At 43.3% G+C, this 21,340-nt stretch overlaps 1 protein-coding gene across 1 annotated transcript in view; it reads right to left on the bottom strand.

Annotated features, from left to right (window-relative positions):
* Positions 1 to 13,439: 13,439 nt before the first annotated feature.
* Positions 13,440 to 21,340, bottom strand: part of LOC148477224 (nicotinamide N-methyltransferase-like) — a 35,211-nt gene continuing 27,310 nt past the window's right edge. The window contains exons 4-6 of the mRNA XM_088457038.1: positions 18,714 to 18,921; positions 14,226 to 14,281; positions 13,440 to 13,864 (exon numbers count right to left, since the gene is read on the bottom strand). Coding sequence (XP_088313164.1) covers positions 13,440 to 13,864; positions 14,226 to 14,281; positions 18,714 to 18,921 — 689 coding nt within the window. The remainder of the gene's footprint in view (positions 13,865 to 14,225; positions 14,282 to 18,713; positions 18,922 to 21,340) is intronic.

Consider the following 21,340-nt stretch of genomic DNA (forward strand, 5'->3'; position numbering starts at 1 on the left):
ACAGTTATCTTTTAAATGTCATTCCCAGGGGTGCAGGCTATTTTTTTTTTTAAGACTGCACCCCTAAACCCCAATTCTGCACTTTTTTTCGCCACCTATTCAGTGGTGAAAAGTTATCCCCGTTTTTTTTTCAAAAACTTTTCGAACCTGTGAAAAGTCTTTGAAATTGAATACAGTGTAAAACTAAAACCTGCGATAATGACGTCATAGGTGCGATATTAACGCAAAAACTGTTTTCGCTCCCATATTGAATACCCCTATATGTATCAAAGCTTGAAGAGAGAGAAAATTGTGAGAGAAAAAGTATTAACCAATAAGCTCCTAACTGTCATTTTTCAAACACAGCCTATAAGTTAGAAGCTGATTGGTTGGTGATTTATCTCACAATTTTATCAACCATCAAGCTTTGATACATAGGCCCCATGAAAGCCACTTTACGATATTTACATGCATGGGAAAAAATGGTCACTGTCTTGGAAAAAATAATCTTCATTTTTAGTTACCTCTCAACCACAGGTCTTTCCAAATGTAAACCTTGACCACTGGTAAAGCCAAGGAATTGCCAGCCTACATTGCATCCTTTACCCAGTTTCAATACGTATCTGAATCCCTCACAAGACTTTCACAAAGGGAAACACTGGATACAATCCCACCATAGAAAAGACTCGCCATTGTAACCTTCACACTCCACCTGCTCTAACTTGAGATCACAAAGAAGTTATTATAACATTCTGGTATAGATACATCCTGTCCCTTAATGGAGTCAATGTATTATCATGTCTACAAATAGAATGATAGATAAATCATTCAAAGGAAGCGCATAAAATTAAACAATGTATGCAGATTTGTAAATCAAAACCATATAAATAATGTACTGTGAAAAATGCATTATTATGTTTAATACATTTAAATTACTACTTACCCCTCAGTCATCCAACCCGCCTGCTACTATCTGTGCACAAGATCTTGCTTCCTATTTCAAGAACAAGATTGCTAATATCCGAAATGAAATGGTATGTACTTCCTCAGCCAGGGTCTTGTTCAATTCCCTACCTGAACTCAGTGGCACGTTCTCATCATTTGACCCCACTAATGAAGATGAAGTATCTACACTCTTCTCATCCTCCTACTCTACTACCTCTCCTCTTGATCCTATACCCTCACATATCAGTAAAGCTCTGTCTCCTGTGCTCATTCCACACTTAACTAAAATCTGTAATCTCTCTTTCTCTACTGGTATCTTTCCATCACTGTTCAAACATGCAGTGATCACTCCCATTTTGAAAAAAAAAAATTCTGACCCTGACTCTCAAATTACCGTCCTATCTCCCAGCTACCTTGCCCCTCCAAGCTACTGGAGAGACTTGCCTACACTCGCCTTACACACTTTCTTAACACCCACAACTTATTGGACCCACTTCAGTCTGGCTTTCGTTCCCAACACTCCACTGAGACAGCACTGACTAAGGTAGTAAATGATCTGGTCACTGCCAAGGCTAAAGGCCATTATTCACTTCTAATTCTTCTAGATCTCTCAGCTGCCTTTGACACTGTTGACCACTCTCTTCTCATAAAAACACTACAATCCCTAGGTCTTCAAGACACTGCCCTTTCTTGGTTCTCATCCTACCTATCTAATCGATCTTTCACTGTTTGCTTTTCTGATTCTACCTCCACTTCGCTACCGCTATCGGAGTACCACAAGACTCAGTATTAGCTCCTCTGCTTTTCTCAATCTATACCACCTCTCTTGGCAAACTAATCTGCTCTTATGGTTTTCAGTATCATCTGTACGCGGACGATACTCATATTTACCTATCCTCCCCAGATTTGTCACCATCTGTGCTGGTCCGTGTCACTGACTGTCTCTGCCATTTCATCTTGGATGACAACTCGACAATCAACCCCACCCCACAAGCTTGCTGCCTAGGTGTCATCCTTGACTCCGAACTGTCTTTTGTTCACCACATTTAATCTGTCTCTAAATCCTGCTACATACATCTAGAAAACAAAATTCGACCATATCTTATGCAAGAAACTCTAAAAACTCTAATCCATGCACTCATTATTTCCCGCATTGACTATTGCAACAGTCTCCTTATTGGTCTTCTCACAAACGGGCTCTCCCCACTACAATCCATTTTGAATGCAGCTGCGAGGCTGATCTTTCTCACCAAATGTTCAGTGTCTGCTGATCCACTCTGTCAGTCCTTCCATTGGCTGCTGGTCTTCTATCGTGTTCAATTTAAAATACACATAAAGCTATTAACCAAACCACACCAACATACATCTCTTCACTTATCTCAAAGTATCTTCCAACCCGACATCTCCGCTCTGCACAAGAACTGCATCTCTCATCCCCGCACATTACTTGTTCCCATGCACGTTACAGGACTTTTTGGGGGCTGCACCCACCCTGTGGAATGCCCTCCCACGCACAATAAGACTTTCCACTAGTTTTCAAACGTTCTCTGAAAACTCACCTCTTCAGACAAGCTTATCAGATTCCGGGACCGCCCACCTAACCTTTTATAGCTCCCTATCTAACTCCCTTCTTATAGTAAACACCTATCACATCTTCTCTTTCTTCAGTTTAACATCCTTCTAACCCTAGGCCAATTTTCCTGGGAGATTGGATTATACAGCCCACCAAGAACATCTGCAATCGGGCTGGACCAATTTGCAATATGTAGCACTTATCCTTGTGTATCAACACCTATTTCCCTATAGATTGTAAGCTTGCGAGCAGGGCCCTCTTACCGTTATGTATGTATGTATGTATGTCTTTTACAACCCAGTTAAATGTTGATTAAAATTGTAAAGCGCAACTTAATTTGCTACGCTATATAAGAAACTGTTAATAAATAAATAAAATAATTATTATTTATAAATACCCCCTGAGAAGACTTGAATCCCAGCAGAAAATCTGATATTAGTCAGATAGAATAATCAGTCCTTCATGGAAAATATTGTTCCTCTATGTACAGCATTTATCCTTTGGAGGAGCGCGGGACATCAATGCACCCCCTTATTGAAGACTTCTAATCACGAGTGCCAAATGTTATCCAGTATATTTTGGTGCACGGTCCTTTAAATTATCTGGACTCAATAGAACAGTCCAGCCAGTGCTATACTACACCTCCCCTGTAGTTGGATACCGACTGTGTGACTATATGTCTGGCTGATCTCTTACCCCATCCGGGGACCGGCGCTGTGGTCTCGGGGTTCCACAAAGCAGCACTTGGGAGAGAGAGCGCGGCAATCCTTAATACCAGCAGATACTGCAAGCGCCGGATTCTCTCTTTATCAGTTTGCGCAGCAGTAATTAAAATGGAGTGCACCAGTTTTCCTTGTTCTAACAGACAGGCAGAAAGGCACTTTTGCAGTTTCCAAAGTGGAGTAACAGAGGGAAAAACAAGGACACCTTAACCGGTTTCTCAGCCAATACTGAAGCCTGTTTCCTCAGAGGGTTTTCTCCCAATTCTCTTTCAGGTGAGGTAAAAATACCTCTAAAGGTGCATACACACAACGATATTTTGAACCCTTATCGATAATGATATCGTTTATCGTTGAAAAAAATCGTTCATGCACGTTCACGTTTGTAGTTCATTCTGACTGACCAACTCAACGATTTTCATTAAGGGAATATACAAAAATCATTTGTAGTTCAAAAAAATCGTTCTTTACACTTTAAAAAAATCTGACAGATAATCTGACAGAAAATTGTTGGTAACAAAATCGTTGGTAACAAAATCGTGTGTGTATGCAGCTTTACAATTAATCCCAGTCAAGTAAATCATTAAAAAACACCTGTACATAGGTTAAAAAAAGGACTTTTAGTATTTCCTCATGACCATCAGAAGTTAAATACCTTACTCGTTATCAAAGTAAAAAACATCTATAAAAACAATAATCTCAAAAAGATATATATCAATCACCTTTTTGAGCTAATATATATATCAAAAATTTATAGTAAGAAAATAAATATAGCATCACTTAGAAAACAGCTTTATTACAACTTTTTCTTTAGTTATTATCATAGACATTAAATATGTGATTAATTGGCTCAATCCTTCGTAGATGTATGGGGGCCTTTAGCCATAACTTTGCTATGATTTGCCTCTCGCATAATAGGTATTGGACAGGCTATTAGAGCAGCATTAGAGAAAGCCTAATCTCCAGTGACGTGCGGTGAGGTAAAAGCACGCGAATGCTAGCATAAGCATGAGAGGAGATAAGCACCCTGTTTTTTATTGTAGCAGTACTGGTTAGAACTGGGTTTGTGGTCGCAGTCATGTTATTGGTTTTTGTATTGAGTCAATCAGAGTTTGACAGTCTATCAGGGACCTGTTTAGGCGGGCTCTGTTTAGGGTTATCAGTGCACTGGGAGGAGTCAGCTTCCTCTTTTCCAGTTGTGATCTCCTTTGGGATAAGTACCTCAGTAACTCAGTGTCATAATATTTATTCATTATTCTTGCCACTGCTTGTTTTTACCTTCATTTACTATCCCATATATATTCTGCCTCTCCTATCTTGCATCTCCTCTATTATTTTCATCCCACCCGTGTATCCCACCCCACACGCTCCTCACATCCCTCTGCCGGCTCTTTCCCCTCTGCATTTACTTGATAACCCCCCTCCTGTGCCCCATCCATTATGCTGCGTCCGCGCCGCAATGCTCCCCCCCCCCAGCGGCTGGTCGATGCAGCCAGGCTGCTTGCGGTGTCCACCGCCTCTCCTTGCCCGCGCGTGTGTGATCCAGGGCGCTGGCGGCGGCCGCTTACAGCGCGGGCCCCGGCGTCCTCGCGCCTTCACCGTAGGGCCTCCAGGTTTGGCTGGCCCGCGGTGGGGGCCCTGTCTTCAGGAGCCCCTCAGTCTCCAGGGTTTGGCGGCGGGAGCGTGTCGCGGTCACCGCGGCTCCCGCCGTTGGCCCTGCCCAGCAAACAGCGGCGGCCATTTTATATATGCAGTGCCTCTAGCCTTGGCAGCCGCCTCTCCTCACACACGCGGGGCACGTGCACTGCACCCGCGCGCGTGTCCTCCGGGCCGGCGGCACCCGCCGTGCCCGGCGCATTTGTTAGTGCACCCGCTCTGTCCCCATCCAGCCGGCAGGGGTGGCTGGTGCGAGCGGGTGCTGCATCAGGCCCCCCCCGCTCACCAGCCGCTTCCACGGGGCCGGGCAGCGCGGTGTCCTCAGACACTGCGCTAAGCCCCGCCCCCACAAGTAGCGGGCGCCATTTTAGGTGCCCGAGCCCCCATAGCCACAAATGGCACCGCAGGGCGCGCGCACTGGACCCGCGCGCGTGTCCTCCTGGCCGGTGACACCCGCCGCGCCCGGAGCGATGGTTAGTGCACCCGCTCCTTCCCCATCCAGCCTGCAGGCATGGCTGATGCGAGCGGGTGCTGCATCGGGCCCCCCCCCCCCGCTCACCAGCCGCTTCCATGAGGCCGGGCAGCGCGGTGTCCACAGACACTGCGCTAAACCCCGCCCCCACAAGTAGCGGGCGCCATATTAGGTGTCCTGAGTCCCCGTTGCCGCAAATGGCACCGTGCGGTGCGCACACTGCACCCGCGCGCGTGCCCTCTGGGCCGGCGACACCCACCGTGCCTGGAGCGCTGGTTAGTGCACCTGCTCCTTCCCCATCCAGCCTGCAGGCATGGCTGGTGCGAGCGGGTGCTGCATTGGGCCCCCCCCCCTGCTCACCAGCCGCTTCCATGAGGCTGGGCAGCGCGGTGGCCTCAGACACTGCGCTAAGCCCCGCCCCACAAGTAGCGGGCGCCATTTTAGATGGCCTGAGCCCCCATAGCACTCAAATGTCACCCTCCACTGCTCCAGGAGCGGGGAAGGTTTTTTGCTGCTGACCCCTGCCAATGGGCACCCCCCTTTTCCAGGGGTCAGCTACTTGCCAGCACAGCTGGGTTGAGCTATTCACCAATGAGCCACATTGCCATGGACAGCCATCATAGTGATTCAAACTGCAATACCCCGTTAATCCAGCAGTTCTCATACCCAGGTTTAACCCCTTTTACCACCAGTCACCAGCGTTCCCATCAGCGGTTTGGCCCACCATAAATTTTCAATAGGTATTGCCCCGCCCGCTGCACAGTGGTCCCCATATTTTGGTCAGGGTTTTAGCCAGCAGACACTTCCGCCTGCCCTTCCTGTCTTTTCCCAGCGATTTATTAACCCTCAATTGCCCCATGCTCTGGGCCATTATGTACCGCAGGTGCTACACCCTTCGTGTGATCAGTAGTTTCTTTCCACTTCGGCCGTACATAACCCTTACCCATAATTTATCTAGCAGGTGCCCAGGGACATTTTTACAGCCGAATCTCACCCTACAGCCCCCCTTGCCTCTGGTCCCGCCACCTGGCAGGCCTTCCACCCCTCCGCACCCCACCCAAATTCATCCACATCCCCCTCTGTCTGCCCGAGCCGGAACTCCCATCCCTGTTGCTTTTCAGCTTCAACTTTGTCCATTACTAATGTTGATGTCCCCAGTTCGCAGAGCATAGTGTCACCAGCGTCTTTGGCTCCTGCTGCCAATGTCACGGAGGATGTTCCGGCTTTATCGATTCAAGTCGTGGTGGGCACATCTCACAGCGCGGGACAGGAATCAGTTTCCACGGTCGGCGCCGCTACCTCATCGACGTCTGGAGCAGGTGAGATCACTTCGCCACATAACACTGCCACGTCATCACACTCTGAAGTCTCATACGATTCATCTAGCTCAAGCGAAAAACCGCACAGGCTCACGTGTTATTTTGTTCAAAAAAAAAAAGGGGAAGCATAAGAGCACAAATAGATTCCGTAGTTATGCAGACAGCACGGTTCCGGATGCATCAGGTGATGCAGTTCATTGCTCTAATACTGCGTTTTTGCGGGGGTTAGATAGGTGTGTTAAGAGGTTTTTATTGAGGGTTTAGTTTGCCCGTTGTTCGTCCAATTTTTTGTTTCGGCCAAAGGAACATTAAGTCAGCTAGGGATTAACCAGTGGTTGTGAGGAAAAAATCGTTTCCCCTTCGGGTGTTGTTCCTAAAAGGAGGCCGGTAAATTACGGTTGATCCAACACCTGTTCTATCCGGAGGGAGAGTCCGTTCACGACGCTCTAGATCCAGGCGAGTGCAGCGTCATTTATCAATCTGTTGAGGATGATCTACGGTGGGTGCACAAATTCGGTGAGGGAGCCCCATTGGCGAAGAGTGACAGAGTCCGTTTTCAGGCTGATTCTTTCAGATACAATGGTTTCAAAATTGATGCGTCATATTGTGTGGATAAGTGTTTGCCAATGGTATTCTCCATTTCCTGCTCCTTTTTCGAGTATTTCAGCTCTTTCCTACAGTGGTGCATTCAGCCAGGTTTAGGGCAGTCAAGTATAGCCCATTATTTAGATGAATTCTTATTGGTAGAGAGGGCCACAGCAGGCATAAACACTAATAAAAAATAAAAATAAAAAATAGTGAACTAGTTTGAATAGTGAACTCAAGATCGACATGCGCTTATGGTGCACTTTTTGCAGGATTTTAACAGGGTTTGGTTTTTGGTTGCCCAAGCCAGTGGGCTTTGGATTTTGGGGCCTTTTTTGAGGGTCAGTATTGCGCGGAGGCTTGGCCATAGGATTGGCGAGCTGCCGGTTTTACAAGCAATATGCTCCTCCTCGAGTTGTTCCCAATTGTAGTGGCCATAGAGATCTAGATGGCGCAGCTTAGTAATTGGAGCATAATTTTTCTGGTGTGATGGCAGACTCACTCTGGAAGCGCTGGCGACGGGTACCCTAAAGTCCTATACGGAAGCGTGGAACTCTTTGCTGGCTTTCATTAACAAAATAGATCAGGGTAAGAGTGTTGAAGGTAACAGGTTGCAGTTCAGTGGTTTTGGCATGAACAAGGACGGTCAATGTCCGGTGCTTTGGCAGGCACTTCATATTTTTCACAATTGCGTGTCTTGGTAGACCCAACTAAGTCATTTACTCTTTCCAAAGCTCTGAAGGGTGGGGCGTAAGAACAGGCGCATTCAGACGATTCTCGTAGGCCAGTAGGTACCAGTTTGTTAAGGAATAGCGGCCTGGCAGCGGCAGGTGCGGCCTTTAGAGATTATGAGGCGATGTTGTCAGTTTGGCATTTTTTTTTTTTTTTTTTAGCATTTTTCGGGGCGCTGCGTGTAGGTGAACTGGCAACTGCTAGTAAGAAGTCAGTGCGCACAGGAACTTTGTTGGAGAATGTGATTATGATATCGGACTCGATTTTTGCTGAAAATTCTGAGATCAAAGACCGACCAATTAGGTGGGGGACATTGGTAGTCAATTACTCAGCATCCGGACCCGAGCATATGCCCCGTGGCCATAGCTAAGCTTTACAACCAGCGGCGTCCGCGGAGGGGTTTGCAATGGCTAGTGCATGGGGATCTTGCGTTTTTTCAGTTCACAGCGATTTTTAAGCATTATTTGATAGCCCTTGATTTGCCGGTGGACATTATGGCGCACACTCATTCAGATTTGGTGCGGCCACTTGTGCAGCAGCAGCGGGTTCTTCCAGCGAGGCAATCAAGCGATTGGGTCGGTGGAAGTCTTCCGCTTATAAAGGTTATGCTAGAGGTGACAAGCTGCCTAAGGAGATAGCGCTTCAATGCGAGTTTGTTTTTTGGGAAACCCAGTGCCTTAAGCTACCCGCCGCTAGGGGAGATTGGAGCTCTTTTCACCTTTTGCCCTCAATGAGGTTTTGGTGTTGTTCACCTCCATCTGGGTCACTCAAACAACTCAGTTTTCCCTCCCTGGTTGGTGGTTAAAATGCTATGGTGTTTGAGCAGTACTGTTCCTTTAAAAACTTTTTCCTTACAGGTCGTGGTAGGGTACTTGATAGGGTGTGGATTGTGGGTCATTCATATGTGTATTGGGCTGGCAGGCACCCCCTTGCTCGAGAGACCCCCTGTAATGTCCGCTGGATTGGGGTGCGCGGTGTCAGATGGAATGGCTTTTTGACTCTTCTCTGGGATTCAGAGAAAAGATGGGGTGCCCCAGACTGCTTGGTCATCCATCTGGGAGGCAATGATTTGGGCGCGTGTAAAGGTGTAGAGTTCATCATTGCTATGAAGAGAGACTTGCAAATAATTGCTCAGCATTGGTCACAGGTTCAAGTTGGTTTGGTCTGAAGTGATTCCCCGTAGATTTTGGAGAGGAGAACAAGGAGGTGCAGCTTGAGAGAGAGTGAGGAGACAACTGAATGCTGCGGTGTCTTGTTCCGTGGAGAGTCTCGGGGCATGCTATCAAACACCCCCGTCTCCGCTATGAAGAGGTTGACTTCTATAGATCAGATGGAGTGCATTTGGTTGGGGAAGGTTTGATCTGGTTTGTATCCGTTCTTTTAGCTGGTATGGGCAGCAGTTAGCGGTCCTAGTTAGCTGGTGGCGGTACGTCGTCAGTGGACCCCGTATTTGGCGGAAAGCAGTGCTCCTCGGCGGCTCAATTTAGTGCAGCTGAACTTGGCTAGCATCCCCCCTTTGAGGAGGCGAGTCGGTCGCTGCCTTAGGGGAGGACCAGGTCTACATCTTATGGAGGGATCAGCACTTTGCTAGATTAAGGGGAGATGGTACTACTCGAGAGAGCTCGCACTTGGGGGTGGAATCTCCACCCCCATCTTAGTAATACATTCCGCTTATGGGCTGTAGCCGAGTTAGCACTGCTTTTTCGCCACCATGCTCGATGCTATTACAGATCAATTACAATTCAATTAAATAAATTTGGCTGCGACCTCTTTATTGCAAATCTATTCAGTTGTCAGTGTCGTTATTTTAGATGTTAAGTTTAAGTTAAGTATGGTGAAAATAATAAAACTATGGGTGACTTAATGGCTGGGGAGACACTGGTTAGTATCAGAACCAGACTTACACATACATATATGAGCCCGAGGGTTCATGTGGGCATTATACAAAGGTGCCGCAGTATATAGTGCTGGAAATTTAGTGTGTTTTGATCAGGGATGTGCGGAAAAGGTAGCCAGGGGAGGCAGTGCCTCACCTGTATACACTTTTTACTCCAGAGTTTTGACTATAAAAATGATTAGAATAATACAAAGAAGTTATTTATAATATTTTCTTTAAATTTTTCTTATTTTAATAGTCAAAACTCTGGCGTAACACTAAGTATAGGCCCCCATACATCAGTGACAGATCGTTGCGATTTAGCGATCCTGCAACCCAGCATCACAGGATCACTGATATCCAACATGTTGGATTTCACAGATATGCCGATCATCATCAATAAATGATCGTGATTGGCACATCGGTGAAATTTAACATGTAGAATTTCACAGATCCTGTGACATACCGCGGAACATTGGTGGTCGCCGGTCGGCATTTCTGACTGGTGGATCGGCGCTTCCAATCCCATCGCTACAGCATGACAATCCATTGCAGATGTATGGGGACCTTATGACAGGAAAGGCTCTGCCGCACCTGACCGCACATCACTGCTAATCTCCCTCCACACTCTCAAGTCAGTGCTAACGCTCACCAGAGACAATTGGCATAATATATTCTGCAGCAACATCTTCTCTCATTAAGTAGCGTAAATGATTATTATTAATATAATTTATATGGCGCCACAAGTGTTCCGCAGCGCCTTACAAAGTACATAAATAAGTAACCAACGACTTACAATGCAATACAAGGCAGGACATGGATAATAAACATTGCTACATTAGTGACCTTTACACCCACATAAGCAGCCAAGTGTTAGTTGCCCTAGTGGGGAGTAAGAGATAAATGAAATTACAGTAGGGAGAAGAACAAAAGGTTAGAGGGCCCTGCTTGTGTATATATATATATATGTATGTATATATATAGCTCTAACCAATATCTCGTAGCTTCGTAGCCCAAGATCAATAACCTACTGTAGACTAGGCAAGTTACTTTTCAGACTGGAGAACCAACCATCCAACGCAACCTAACTACATGCTCCGCAATTCACTTTCTTATTAGTTTCTGTATATTAATAGTTATGGTAAATTTATGTGATTTTAAATATTTTACATACAATGTTTATCCTGTAACAACATCTGCATCATACACATATTCCTCCCCTATCTCTCAAAGAAAGGGGAGGAATTTGTTCTACATAACCTTACATGTGAAATATCTTAGGCTAACAGAAGGCTGTCCATAAGCCTGAAGGGGATTAACCATGACGCTGGGATTGGTTTAGGTTAATGACATTTTTAGAGTTCTGATTAATTTTATGAGGAAGTAGGCAGGTTGGCTGGGCCATTAGGGAAGAGTTGTGGGAGTGGTTTATGGATTTGTGTTACTTTTAGCCAGTGTTCTAGTGAATTAGGCCTCTTTGCTTCTGATCTTCCCACCCACCGTCCCGATATTCTCCGTTGTCTGGTTTTTTTTTGGCTTTGTTGTTCCTGGGTTGGTTATTCATTGGATGTAAAAAGCAGCCCGTTGGTGGCATATTGATGCAATAGTTGGGCATACTCTCCATTTCAGTAAGGATTTGGCATTTACCACCCTGCCATGAGGCAGTAACATCACACTTTCGTGTAAATATCCATGCAATGTAATGCATTTAAGAATTCTGACTACAAGCTTGCGGTGTTGCTTTTAAATTGTTCAATTATGTCTTCTTATTAATGTTTTTTTGCACATATTTTTGCCTTTTTTCACTAATCTAAGTCACGCTTTATACACACACACACTTTTTTGTTTCTGTATCACTAATATTGTTTATTTTGTTACACAACAGTCTGGTGGTTCTTTATTAGATTGTGATTTGTGGATGTTTGAGACATGCTCAGGATTGTTGAGATTTTCTACACGCATGTCATCGAGGATATGTGATTTTTTTTTTTTTACAGACCTCTATTTGATTTGAGAATAATTGTACTGCTTTTCTAATGAGTGTTTCCTATATTTATATGGTGGTGATATATCTTTTAAAATTTGGGAACGATTAAAAGTTATGTTTTAACTGGGATCTCTAATCATATTGAGTGTGCCTCAGATATATATAGTATATAGTGTGTCAGAAAGGCATTTCCTTTTGCAGAACATTATACACCATTCTCTTTGATAAATCCTCCCTTGTGGGGGATGAAACGCATCAGATGTTGCACCCATACTGGATCCCCTATTACATTGGTCACTTTTGATCCCCTTGAACAGCTCACTTGGACCACTGTGAACTCTTTATTACAAACCTACAGACTTGGATTGCCGGTTACATGGAGCCGCATGGGGGAGCGGCTGTGCTTCCATCTGACGCCGGTCAGAATAAGTGGTGCGTCTGGAGCAGATGGCTAAACTTCTCTGTATTTTGGGTGGCCACCCCATCGCACTCTCTCTTCTGGGACTGTATGCATAGCCAGATATTCTGATAATTATACCCAGCCTATGGGCCAAATGTAATAGGGTGAGAGTTTAGAAAATGTGGGAGTTTAGCAGTGAACTCTCAAACTTTTTAAACTCACCCAATGTAATAGAGTCCGAGAACCTGCAAACTCATGGTTTTAGACTCAAAAAACTCTCACGATTTAAACTCTCATCCAGATGTTTTCCCATTTTGAAGATAAAACTCTCACATTTTCTAAACTCTCACCCTATTACATTTGGCCCTATATGTCAGATATTTTACTTTTTGGGATATTTTGTTCCTCATATATGGACTTCAACAGAAAAATTTGCCGAAGAGGAAATACCACTTGTCGAGTGGTTTGCAATAGAGATATTGATTGTAAAGGGGTCTCAGTATTATCGTGATTTATTAGTAACAATGATATAATTGCTTACATGAAAGCTGTACTCATGAATTTGGATATTTTTGTAATGTTTTTGTATACATAATATCCATACCTCTCTTTTTCTCTTGTTCTTTATTTCATTTTTTTTCTTCTCTCTTTTTGTGATGCTTTTTTTTTTTCTCTCCCTTTAATGTTAATTTGTTTTATCTTTCTCTCTTCTTTCTGTCTCTTTTGTTCTCTCTTTCTCCCACAAAACAGTTTTAAAAAAAAATTACTTTTTCATATTTATTAGTATATATCTCCCAAACAAGTCAGGAATCACAACTATACAGTGTCCTACAATTTTATTATAGTGATTCAATACATTTTAAAAATTATGTAAGGTTCTTAAAGGTCTTGTCTGTCATGTGTTGACCATGTTGAATTTATTATACTGCTCAGTACAATATATGATCTACTTGGCTCTGAATGAAAAATACAAAATCATAACATTTTAGCAAATTATTTATTATATTTTTTAATTAAATATATTTCAAGCTAGATGAGAAAAACGGTAATCAACATTTAGTGAAAAGTATTGTTAAGCTTACAGTGTAGATTATTACAGTGTAGGGCTGTGAAAGGTTAGTATATTCATGGTAAGATAGGTAACTATTGAGATGCTTTGAAGGAATCATCCAGCCAATGCCCAATACTCAGACATCCTAAATGTTCCCCTTCACAGCAGTAAGTACCATAAATGCCTTATAATCTGTTAGATCACTCTTTACTTTTCTTTCAAGTAACTCACAGGAATTAATGACAAATCCTTCATCAGTGAGGGTCTTTCTTACATAACTCTCATCATAGTTAAATATTTGCAGCCTATAATTGCCAGCGGTGAAATAGGTGCCATTAAGGCACCCAATTACAATAAAGATTCCCCCAGGTTTAAGCAGCTGTGACACCCTCCTTAGGTTTCTGATGTAATCTTCTTGGTCATGACAAACCACATCCAGCACCCAGGCTGTGAGCAGACAGTCGGCTTGTGGTAACACCACCGGATCCGTCAGGTTTTCTTTGCTGAAGTCAAATTGTACAATTTGTTGAATCTTTTTCTTTAACATCCTTCGGTCCTTGTACCAGACCACTAAGGAAATAAACCATTATATAATTCGGTTTAAGTAAGTCTGATTGCATATTTTATATTTTTTATAGTACTTCAGTTTTTTTTCATATTTTATCCACATGAAAGACAAAAGCTATAACCATTATCTAGTGTAATTCCTACTATTTTTAAAATTCCCAAAGAGGCAAATTCCTAAGACTTTAATAGTTATAGTATGTAATAAGTGTAACAATACAACCCACTAGCGCATTCGGTATTGCAGTCTCTAGTGGATACACGTGGGTACCTTATGCCCCTAACAAAACTCGTGAAAAATAGACAATATTTGTGTGACCACCAGGTGGTGATAAAACCTTTTATAAATTAGAAAAAAAAGTATTACTTTTCTCGTGGGAAGGTATTTCGAGGAGCTTACAGCTGAGTGGCTGTAAATGTAACCTACAGTACACCCAATATTAGATGGATTAGTGTAACAGGTTAATGGAAAACAAACTTATTCTCTACGCTAAAGAATCAAGTTCATCAGAGAAATGCGTCAAGGATAGCAGGACTTATCTACCTATATTACTTCTTATGTTCATATGTTTCGGCATATTAACTCCTATGACATAAAAAATGTGTTAATATTTTTTTGAGATATTATACTATATTGTGCTTTTTGAATCCCTTCACATGTATGAAACCTCGAAATACCTTCCCACGAGAAAAGTAATGTTTTGTTTTTTTTCTAATATAAAAGGTTTTAGTGCCACTTGGTGGTCACACAAATATTGTTTGTCACACAATATAATGTGTGTGTGTGTATATAATTATTTAGTCTTGCCAGGTCATTAATTGTGAATTACACAGGATCTGTAGCTAAAACCAGGTGAAATGGAGACTTGTAGTCAGCAGCCACAAAATCTGTGTAATTCTCGTGTCCCGAATTAAAGGGATGATATGGTACATATGGGAGCAATTTTGAATTTACAGCTATAGTTTTTTTTTTTTTTTTTTATTAACCAAGGTCCTATAATAATGCCTTGTAGATGACAGTCGTTTTTCCTCCTGACATCAACACGAAAAATTACTTTGACGTGACATGCAAAAGGGCCACGTAGGGTTGTCCAGAAGCAAAGCAGTACATTTTATTACTTGTTAGAAAAAAAAAGTAATTTCTCGCATAAAAATTCATTTGTAATTTCAATTTTGCTAAATTCATATTTTTGTTTGTCTCTTTCAACCCCATTTTTTTGATTTTGTGTGTGTGTGTATATATATATAATATATATATATATATATATATAAATAATTAATTTTTTAAGATCCGTTTTCTCCTTGGAAATATTTTACAACCAAGGTGAAAAATTTTCAGGAAGAAAACTTTTTGTCAGTTAATTATACTATCGAAGTCAAAAATATAATTGAGGTCAAAGATTCAACAATGATATTTTGAGATTTAAATGGGAACGGTGCAGAAATGTATAGACTTACCTGAATAAGATTTGCAGTTTCAGTTTTACTTCGTTTACCATTGTTAATGTGCACGAGAACGAGTGTAAATGTTTATGCCCTTTGTAGTCACTGGAGTTTTGCTTCTATTATAAAACATTTGACCTTTAGCAGTAAAACCTTTTTGATGGGTACATTCATTTTTAATGATTTAGAGTCCAGTTGACTTTTTTTTATTGGAGTAAGTGCATTGATGTTTCTCATATGTAAGTAAAAGCCCCTCTATATCATGCTGACACATTCGTTGGGATTTTTTTTTTGTATTTTCTTTTTAAATGAAAACAAACCCCTCTCTCCAGGACTAGCATAACTGCAGCACTTTCTATATAGATATTCACCATTCCAGCTGTACTGACCAGTTAACAGTCAATTAATAAGTTAATGTCCCGTCGATCAATCTTTCACTACTCTCTGTATTTGTTTAAAGTTTTTCAGTTTTTTGGGGTCTATGTAATAAAGCCTTGGAGAGAGTTAAAGTACCAACCCATCAGCTGCTAACTGTCACTTTACAGGCTGATTTTGAATAGTGACTGGAGCTGATTGGTTGGTACTTTATCTCCGTCCACTTTCTCTCTCCAAAAGTCTTAGTACATAGACTTCTTAATCCCTTGAGAATTGGCCACCAACTGGCCAAGACAGAAATAAGTGCAAATGGAACTGTGGGAGGATTCTTATGGCCTGTTCACACTAGAGCAGTGGTTCTCAAACTCTGTCCTCAGGACCCCACACAGGTCACGTTTTCCAGGTCACCCAGCAGGTGCACAGGTGTACTCATTACTTACTGACACATTTTAAAAGATCCACAGGTGGAGCTAATTATTTCACTTGTGATTCTGTGAGGAGACCTGGAAAACAAGCACTGTGTGGGGTCCTGAGGCCCGTTTTTGAGAACCTGTGCACTAGACGATACAGGGTATGCCGTCCGATCCGGCCGGATCGCATGACATGTCGGCAACATCGTCTAGTACGTACAGTACACTTAATGTCACGGACGATGCGTGCTCCCACACATCGTCAGTGGCATCGCCCATCAGAACTGAATGCAGCATGACCCCCACCGTCGCGATGTCGCTCCCGACATCGGCAAGTGTGTATGCTTTCGAATTCGTGCTGGATACACATCGTTAAATGTGTACCCAGCATTAGACAGAGGAACCGCATTTTATGCTAGTCTGCAGCATTGGGGCAGCTGTATTAAAAAATAAAGGAAGTTGGTCCTTACTTAAGCTAAGGATTGAATTACCTTGCATATAAAACCCATGTAAAATATTTTTTTTTCACTATTGGCATTTAACAATCATCGTATTATAAAGCTATAGATAACTGCACATGTGAACGTGTATTTAGCACCTTTTTCATAGGTATATCTTTTTTTTTTTCAGTTTGTCTGAAACGCAGCATTTAACGTCTGTCTTGTCTCGCTGAGATGCCTGGAAATGCCGGTAGCAACATCTGTGTCTGAGTCTTTTGCCCTTTGCATATCTGCGACTTTATTCACATTCTGCTGCAAGCCCTTCCCTGGTGTACAACCGCGCGTCTGAATGTGCAAGGACTGAGACCTCCACTTCTGAGCCTCTACAGACTCTGCCATCTTGCTTGGTGTGTCTTTAAATACCACCATAGAAATTTGCACCAGCCCCATGCTCAGTGCAGTATGTCAGTGTATGACTGACCCCCTATGTGAGCGAATAAGCATCGGTGTATGCAATCACATTCCCATGACGCTTCCATAATACGCCCATGAGATGGACCGGGTTAGATATAGGATCCCAGCAGTCAGAATCCCGAGAGAATTTTGTAAGTGTTTTAGCCCTAACCCTCCCCTCCCGCAGCCTAACCCTGATCCCCCCCCCCTCTCCACCGCAGCCTAACCCCTTCCCCCTAGTGCCTAACCCTGACTGCTAACCCTAATACCATCGAGAGGTCAGGATTCTGGCAGACTGCTGTTGGGATCCCAACGCCGGCATCCTGACAAGTAGTTTTTGCTGAGTAAAATGATATGCGGCATGTCTAAGTTCTGTCTGCATCGCGGCTCTATCTGCATGCGAAATGCTAAGTCACAGTGTCACTGCTGTCGCACACAGAAGATAGGCATGCTGCATATCATTCTAATCGACATAAGCTGCTCGCGCGTCCCATTCGCATCGTTTTGTGAATAATATGCGTCGTAAGGGACAAAGTGGCACGAAATACACGCTCAGGGCTATCTGGTCACTTCTGCATCTCCGATTTCATCTCAGCCCACCCTCACGGTGGAATCCCTCTCTCACTCAAGCATCCAAGATGCTGCTACCCCCCCACCCTATAAGACTCTATACCGCCCTGCAGGGCTTTAATATGCCCTGAAAATGCATCTCTTCATCAAAGCCTAATACCCCTACTTAACTCATGCCCTCTGTCCTCCCTCATTATATCTTCCCAATTCTGCCTCCCGGTTTATCCCCACTCCCCTAGTCTGTAAGCTCTCATGGGCACGGCCCCTCATCTACTTATAGCTCGCCCTACACTATCCTTGTCTCCAGCCCACTCACTCATCAGCTCTGATCCTGCCTGTTGACCCTCCCAGGGCACTGACTGCTATTGCTATTTGCTGTCACACTGTTGTATAGAAATTTTACTGTGGGATTTTTTATTTTTATTTTTTATACTGTATGAATTTACTGTACTTTGTGTGCTATTGTAATTTCCCTGTACGGCACTACAGGCACATTGTGGAACTGTATAAATAAAGGATATAATTGTAATAATAATAATCTCAGGGCAGAATGCCAGCCTATTACATGATGCTCGTATCCATTCCTAGAATGCCCTAACCCCTGTGTGCCTCACTCCTGCTGAGTGCCCAGCCAGAGCTTCAATATTTAATGTGAACCTGTTGAGTGCTCGTTGAGTGTTGTTTATGTGTAAGTTGTCTGGCTTCATTTTTGAAGACTTTGGAATCCATTAACAAAATATTACTGTATCTAACCTCAATGGGAAAGAAGGAAAGCTTCACCGGGCACCTACAGGCACAATCGGGACTATTGAGTCTGGGGTAATGCCAGTGGCAAGCTGACGATTATATAGAATTATTATATCTTTATAAACACCATTCAAAACTAAAATAGTTCTCCATTAAGTAATATTTTTTTTTTGTTTAATGGTTTGAGTCCTCCTTCATGATGTTTGGGAAAAAAAAGTTTAGATCTACTGCGCTTGAATTGATGTAAAGCCATAGTACTGTATAGCGGCCTGGAGTGGCATAGACTCAAGAGCTGTGAGTAGACCGTACCCCTTGCTCTCTATATGGGAGACGTACAGTATGTGCATAATGGATCTGTCTCTTTAGACTGCTGACTTGGATGCCCTCTGGTGCTGTGTTTTTAGAATTGCATGTTACCTGATGCCTCCCAGCTGGGGTAACAGCTGTGATGCAGGAGTCCAATCAAAATCCCCATTGCCGTAGTCCAGCCATTTCTTGAGCTCCTTCATAGAGGACTCATGTAATTTGAGTACAGTGATCTTCTTAAAAAATTCACAGACTTCGAAGAGTTGGTGAACGATGGGTCCGATACTGATGTCACATAAGGTTTCTCCTTTAATACCACCTGAAGGAAAGACTCGGGTAAGAAAATGAAAAAAAGCAACAGTCTGTATAGCTAAAGTAATTTAAGGGGGGAAAGGTAATGTATCCCAGCATTGGTCACATACTGAAATAGAGCTCAAGGTTTCATGGCATAATACTGGGTGCCTTCATGTATGATATAAATTACTGGAAACCTGGGAGTTAATGTTTTGAATGAAGTAATGGGCACATGGTATACATGAGACAGTGTGTTGGCAAAAAGCATGTTCAAAACAATAGCATCTGTGTGACCGTATGTTATATATCTATATACCTGAAACATTACATATTATTCTTCAATTTTCTGTGATTCTAAAAAATGGCAGATACTGTGTTTCTATGATTCTGGAGTCTGCCGCCATTTCTGTGCTGTGTGCATAACGTATGGTGAGTTAGAGAGCTCTTCCGTCTGAGAATCAAAGCACCATGGATGGAAGTGACGTCTGTAGCGGACATCTCTCTGTGTGCAGGGAACGTTTCACCTGTTCCCATTATGCACAGCAGAGGAACAATGTAGTTATCCCTGTACTCCACTCTCAAACTCAGTCCTCAGGACCCCAAACAGTGCATGTTTTCCAGGTCTCCTCACAGCATCACAAGTGAAATAATTAGCTCTACCTGTGGATCTTTTAAAATGCGTCAGTGAGTAATGACTACACCTGTGCACCTGCTGGGTAACTTGGAAAACTTGAACTGTGTGGGGTCCTGATGACAGAGTTTGAGAACCACTGCTGTACTCTATAAAGTCACCTAATTAAGTGCTCTGTAACTCAGAAGAGCCATGCTCTATAGCTGAGGATACAATGTACCGTGAATACACACCTGTTGCTAATGCACTGTGCAGCTTCTCCATAATAAATCCCATCGTCTCATCTTGAAATCCACTGCCTGATTCAAAATAAGAATTAAGGAATTGCCTGCTATCCATGCCATCCCTCCAATAGTTCTTGAGAGGTTTGTGATCCATTCTCTTGTCTTTTGTCACACGGGACGGGATGAGTCTCTGCTCTGTAACTGTGTAGCTTTTTAGTAACGTGCATGTCTGTTCTCTCTTTGTAGTCAACTCTCATTAGCATGTTCTCAAACACCGCTGGCTATGCATTAATCTCTGCGCATAAATCTTATTGGACAATTAATAATGTTGTTTAAATATTTGAGCTACCCAGGTGATACCGGCACAAAGCTACAGTGTGTTGTGTATTTTCCGTCTTTTTCTTTTTTTTGTTTAACCCCAGGGGCAAACGCAGGATTTTTAAGGGGGGGTTTCCATATTTTAGAGAGAGAGAGATTATTTTATATAGAGAGATTGTTGTGTGTGTGAGACATACACACAGTATACATACACACACAACATACTTACAAACACACACAGAGCATACATACATGTTACCTTGTCATTTATACCAATTAAATAGTCACATTGAACAAATAAAAAGGAAAATGGAATAGTTATACAGTTTATTTACAAAGGAAAAAAAAAAGACTCCATAGCTGTTAGTATTTCATGCTACTATATTCCCCTCCTCCTCCCCTCCTGGGACTTTAGATGCACAGCACCCACCTGGTCAATTGGACCACACTGGAACCAGCAATGTCTGTGTAGATATAGCTTGGTGGCACCAAACAGCCCCCCCCCCCCACCTTCCCTGGGACTCCTATGTCTTACACACACACATCACAAACACCCTCCCACCCCCCTTCTTCCCTGGGACATCAATGTCACACACATCACACTCACACACACATCACACACAGAGCAACACATACATATATCACACATACTGTACATCACACACACACACCACCTACCCAGCCAACACTAAAAACAAAGAAACTGACCTGACATGATTCTGCAGTTAGCCTCTCAGTGCCGTGCCACCCTCCCTCGTCGCACTGCGCCGACCAGCTCCTCGATCCCTCCCTTGTATGCGCTGTGGCAGTTGTCACTGGAGAGAAGACATGTCGTCTCTCCATAGAGCCAGCGCACCATGCGGGAGCCGGAGGAGGCGGAGCTCAAAGGCTCAAAGCAGGGTCATGGATAGATCCCCTTCCGTAGATGTATCAACAGAAGGGGATCTATACAAAACCCTCACAGCAGCCAGGACAGCCGGGTGCGCCGCTGATATACATAGCAGCAGGCACCCGGCAAATAGAAATTGCTCCAGAGGCCGTGTCCGCCCAAGAGCATTCTCCGCTCAGTGTGGCCACCCTGGTTACGGCCTCTGAAAGAATAATTTGATTGGTCGGGGGGGGTTTCTGGGTACTCGGAAACCCCCCCCTGCGTGCGCGAGTGAACCCTGTGCACTTCATATAAGTAAGCATGCAAAGGTCTATTGATATTTGTGTTTGAGTTAGAAAATAAAAGCAGAGTCTGGTTGGTTGCTATGAATTGCTGCACCTTT

The sequence above is a fragment of the Taudactylus pleione genome, unplaced genomic scaffold (assembly GCF_031769625.1).
Source record: "Taudactylus pleione unplaced genomic scaffold, aTauple2 ptg000734l, whole genome shotgun sequence".
Lineage (NCBI taxonomy): Eukaryota > Metazoa > Chordata > Amphibia > Anura > Myobatrachidae > Taudactylus > Taudactylus pleione.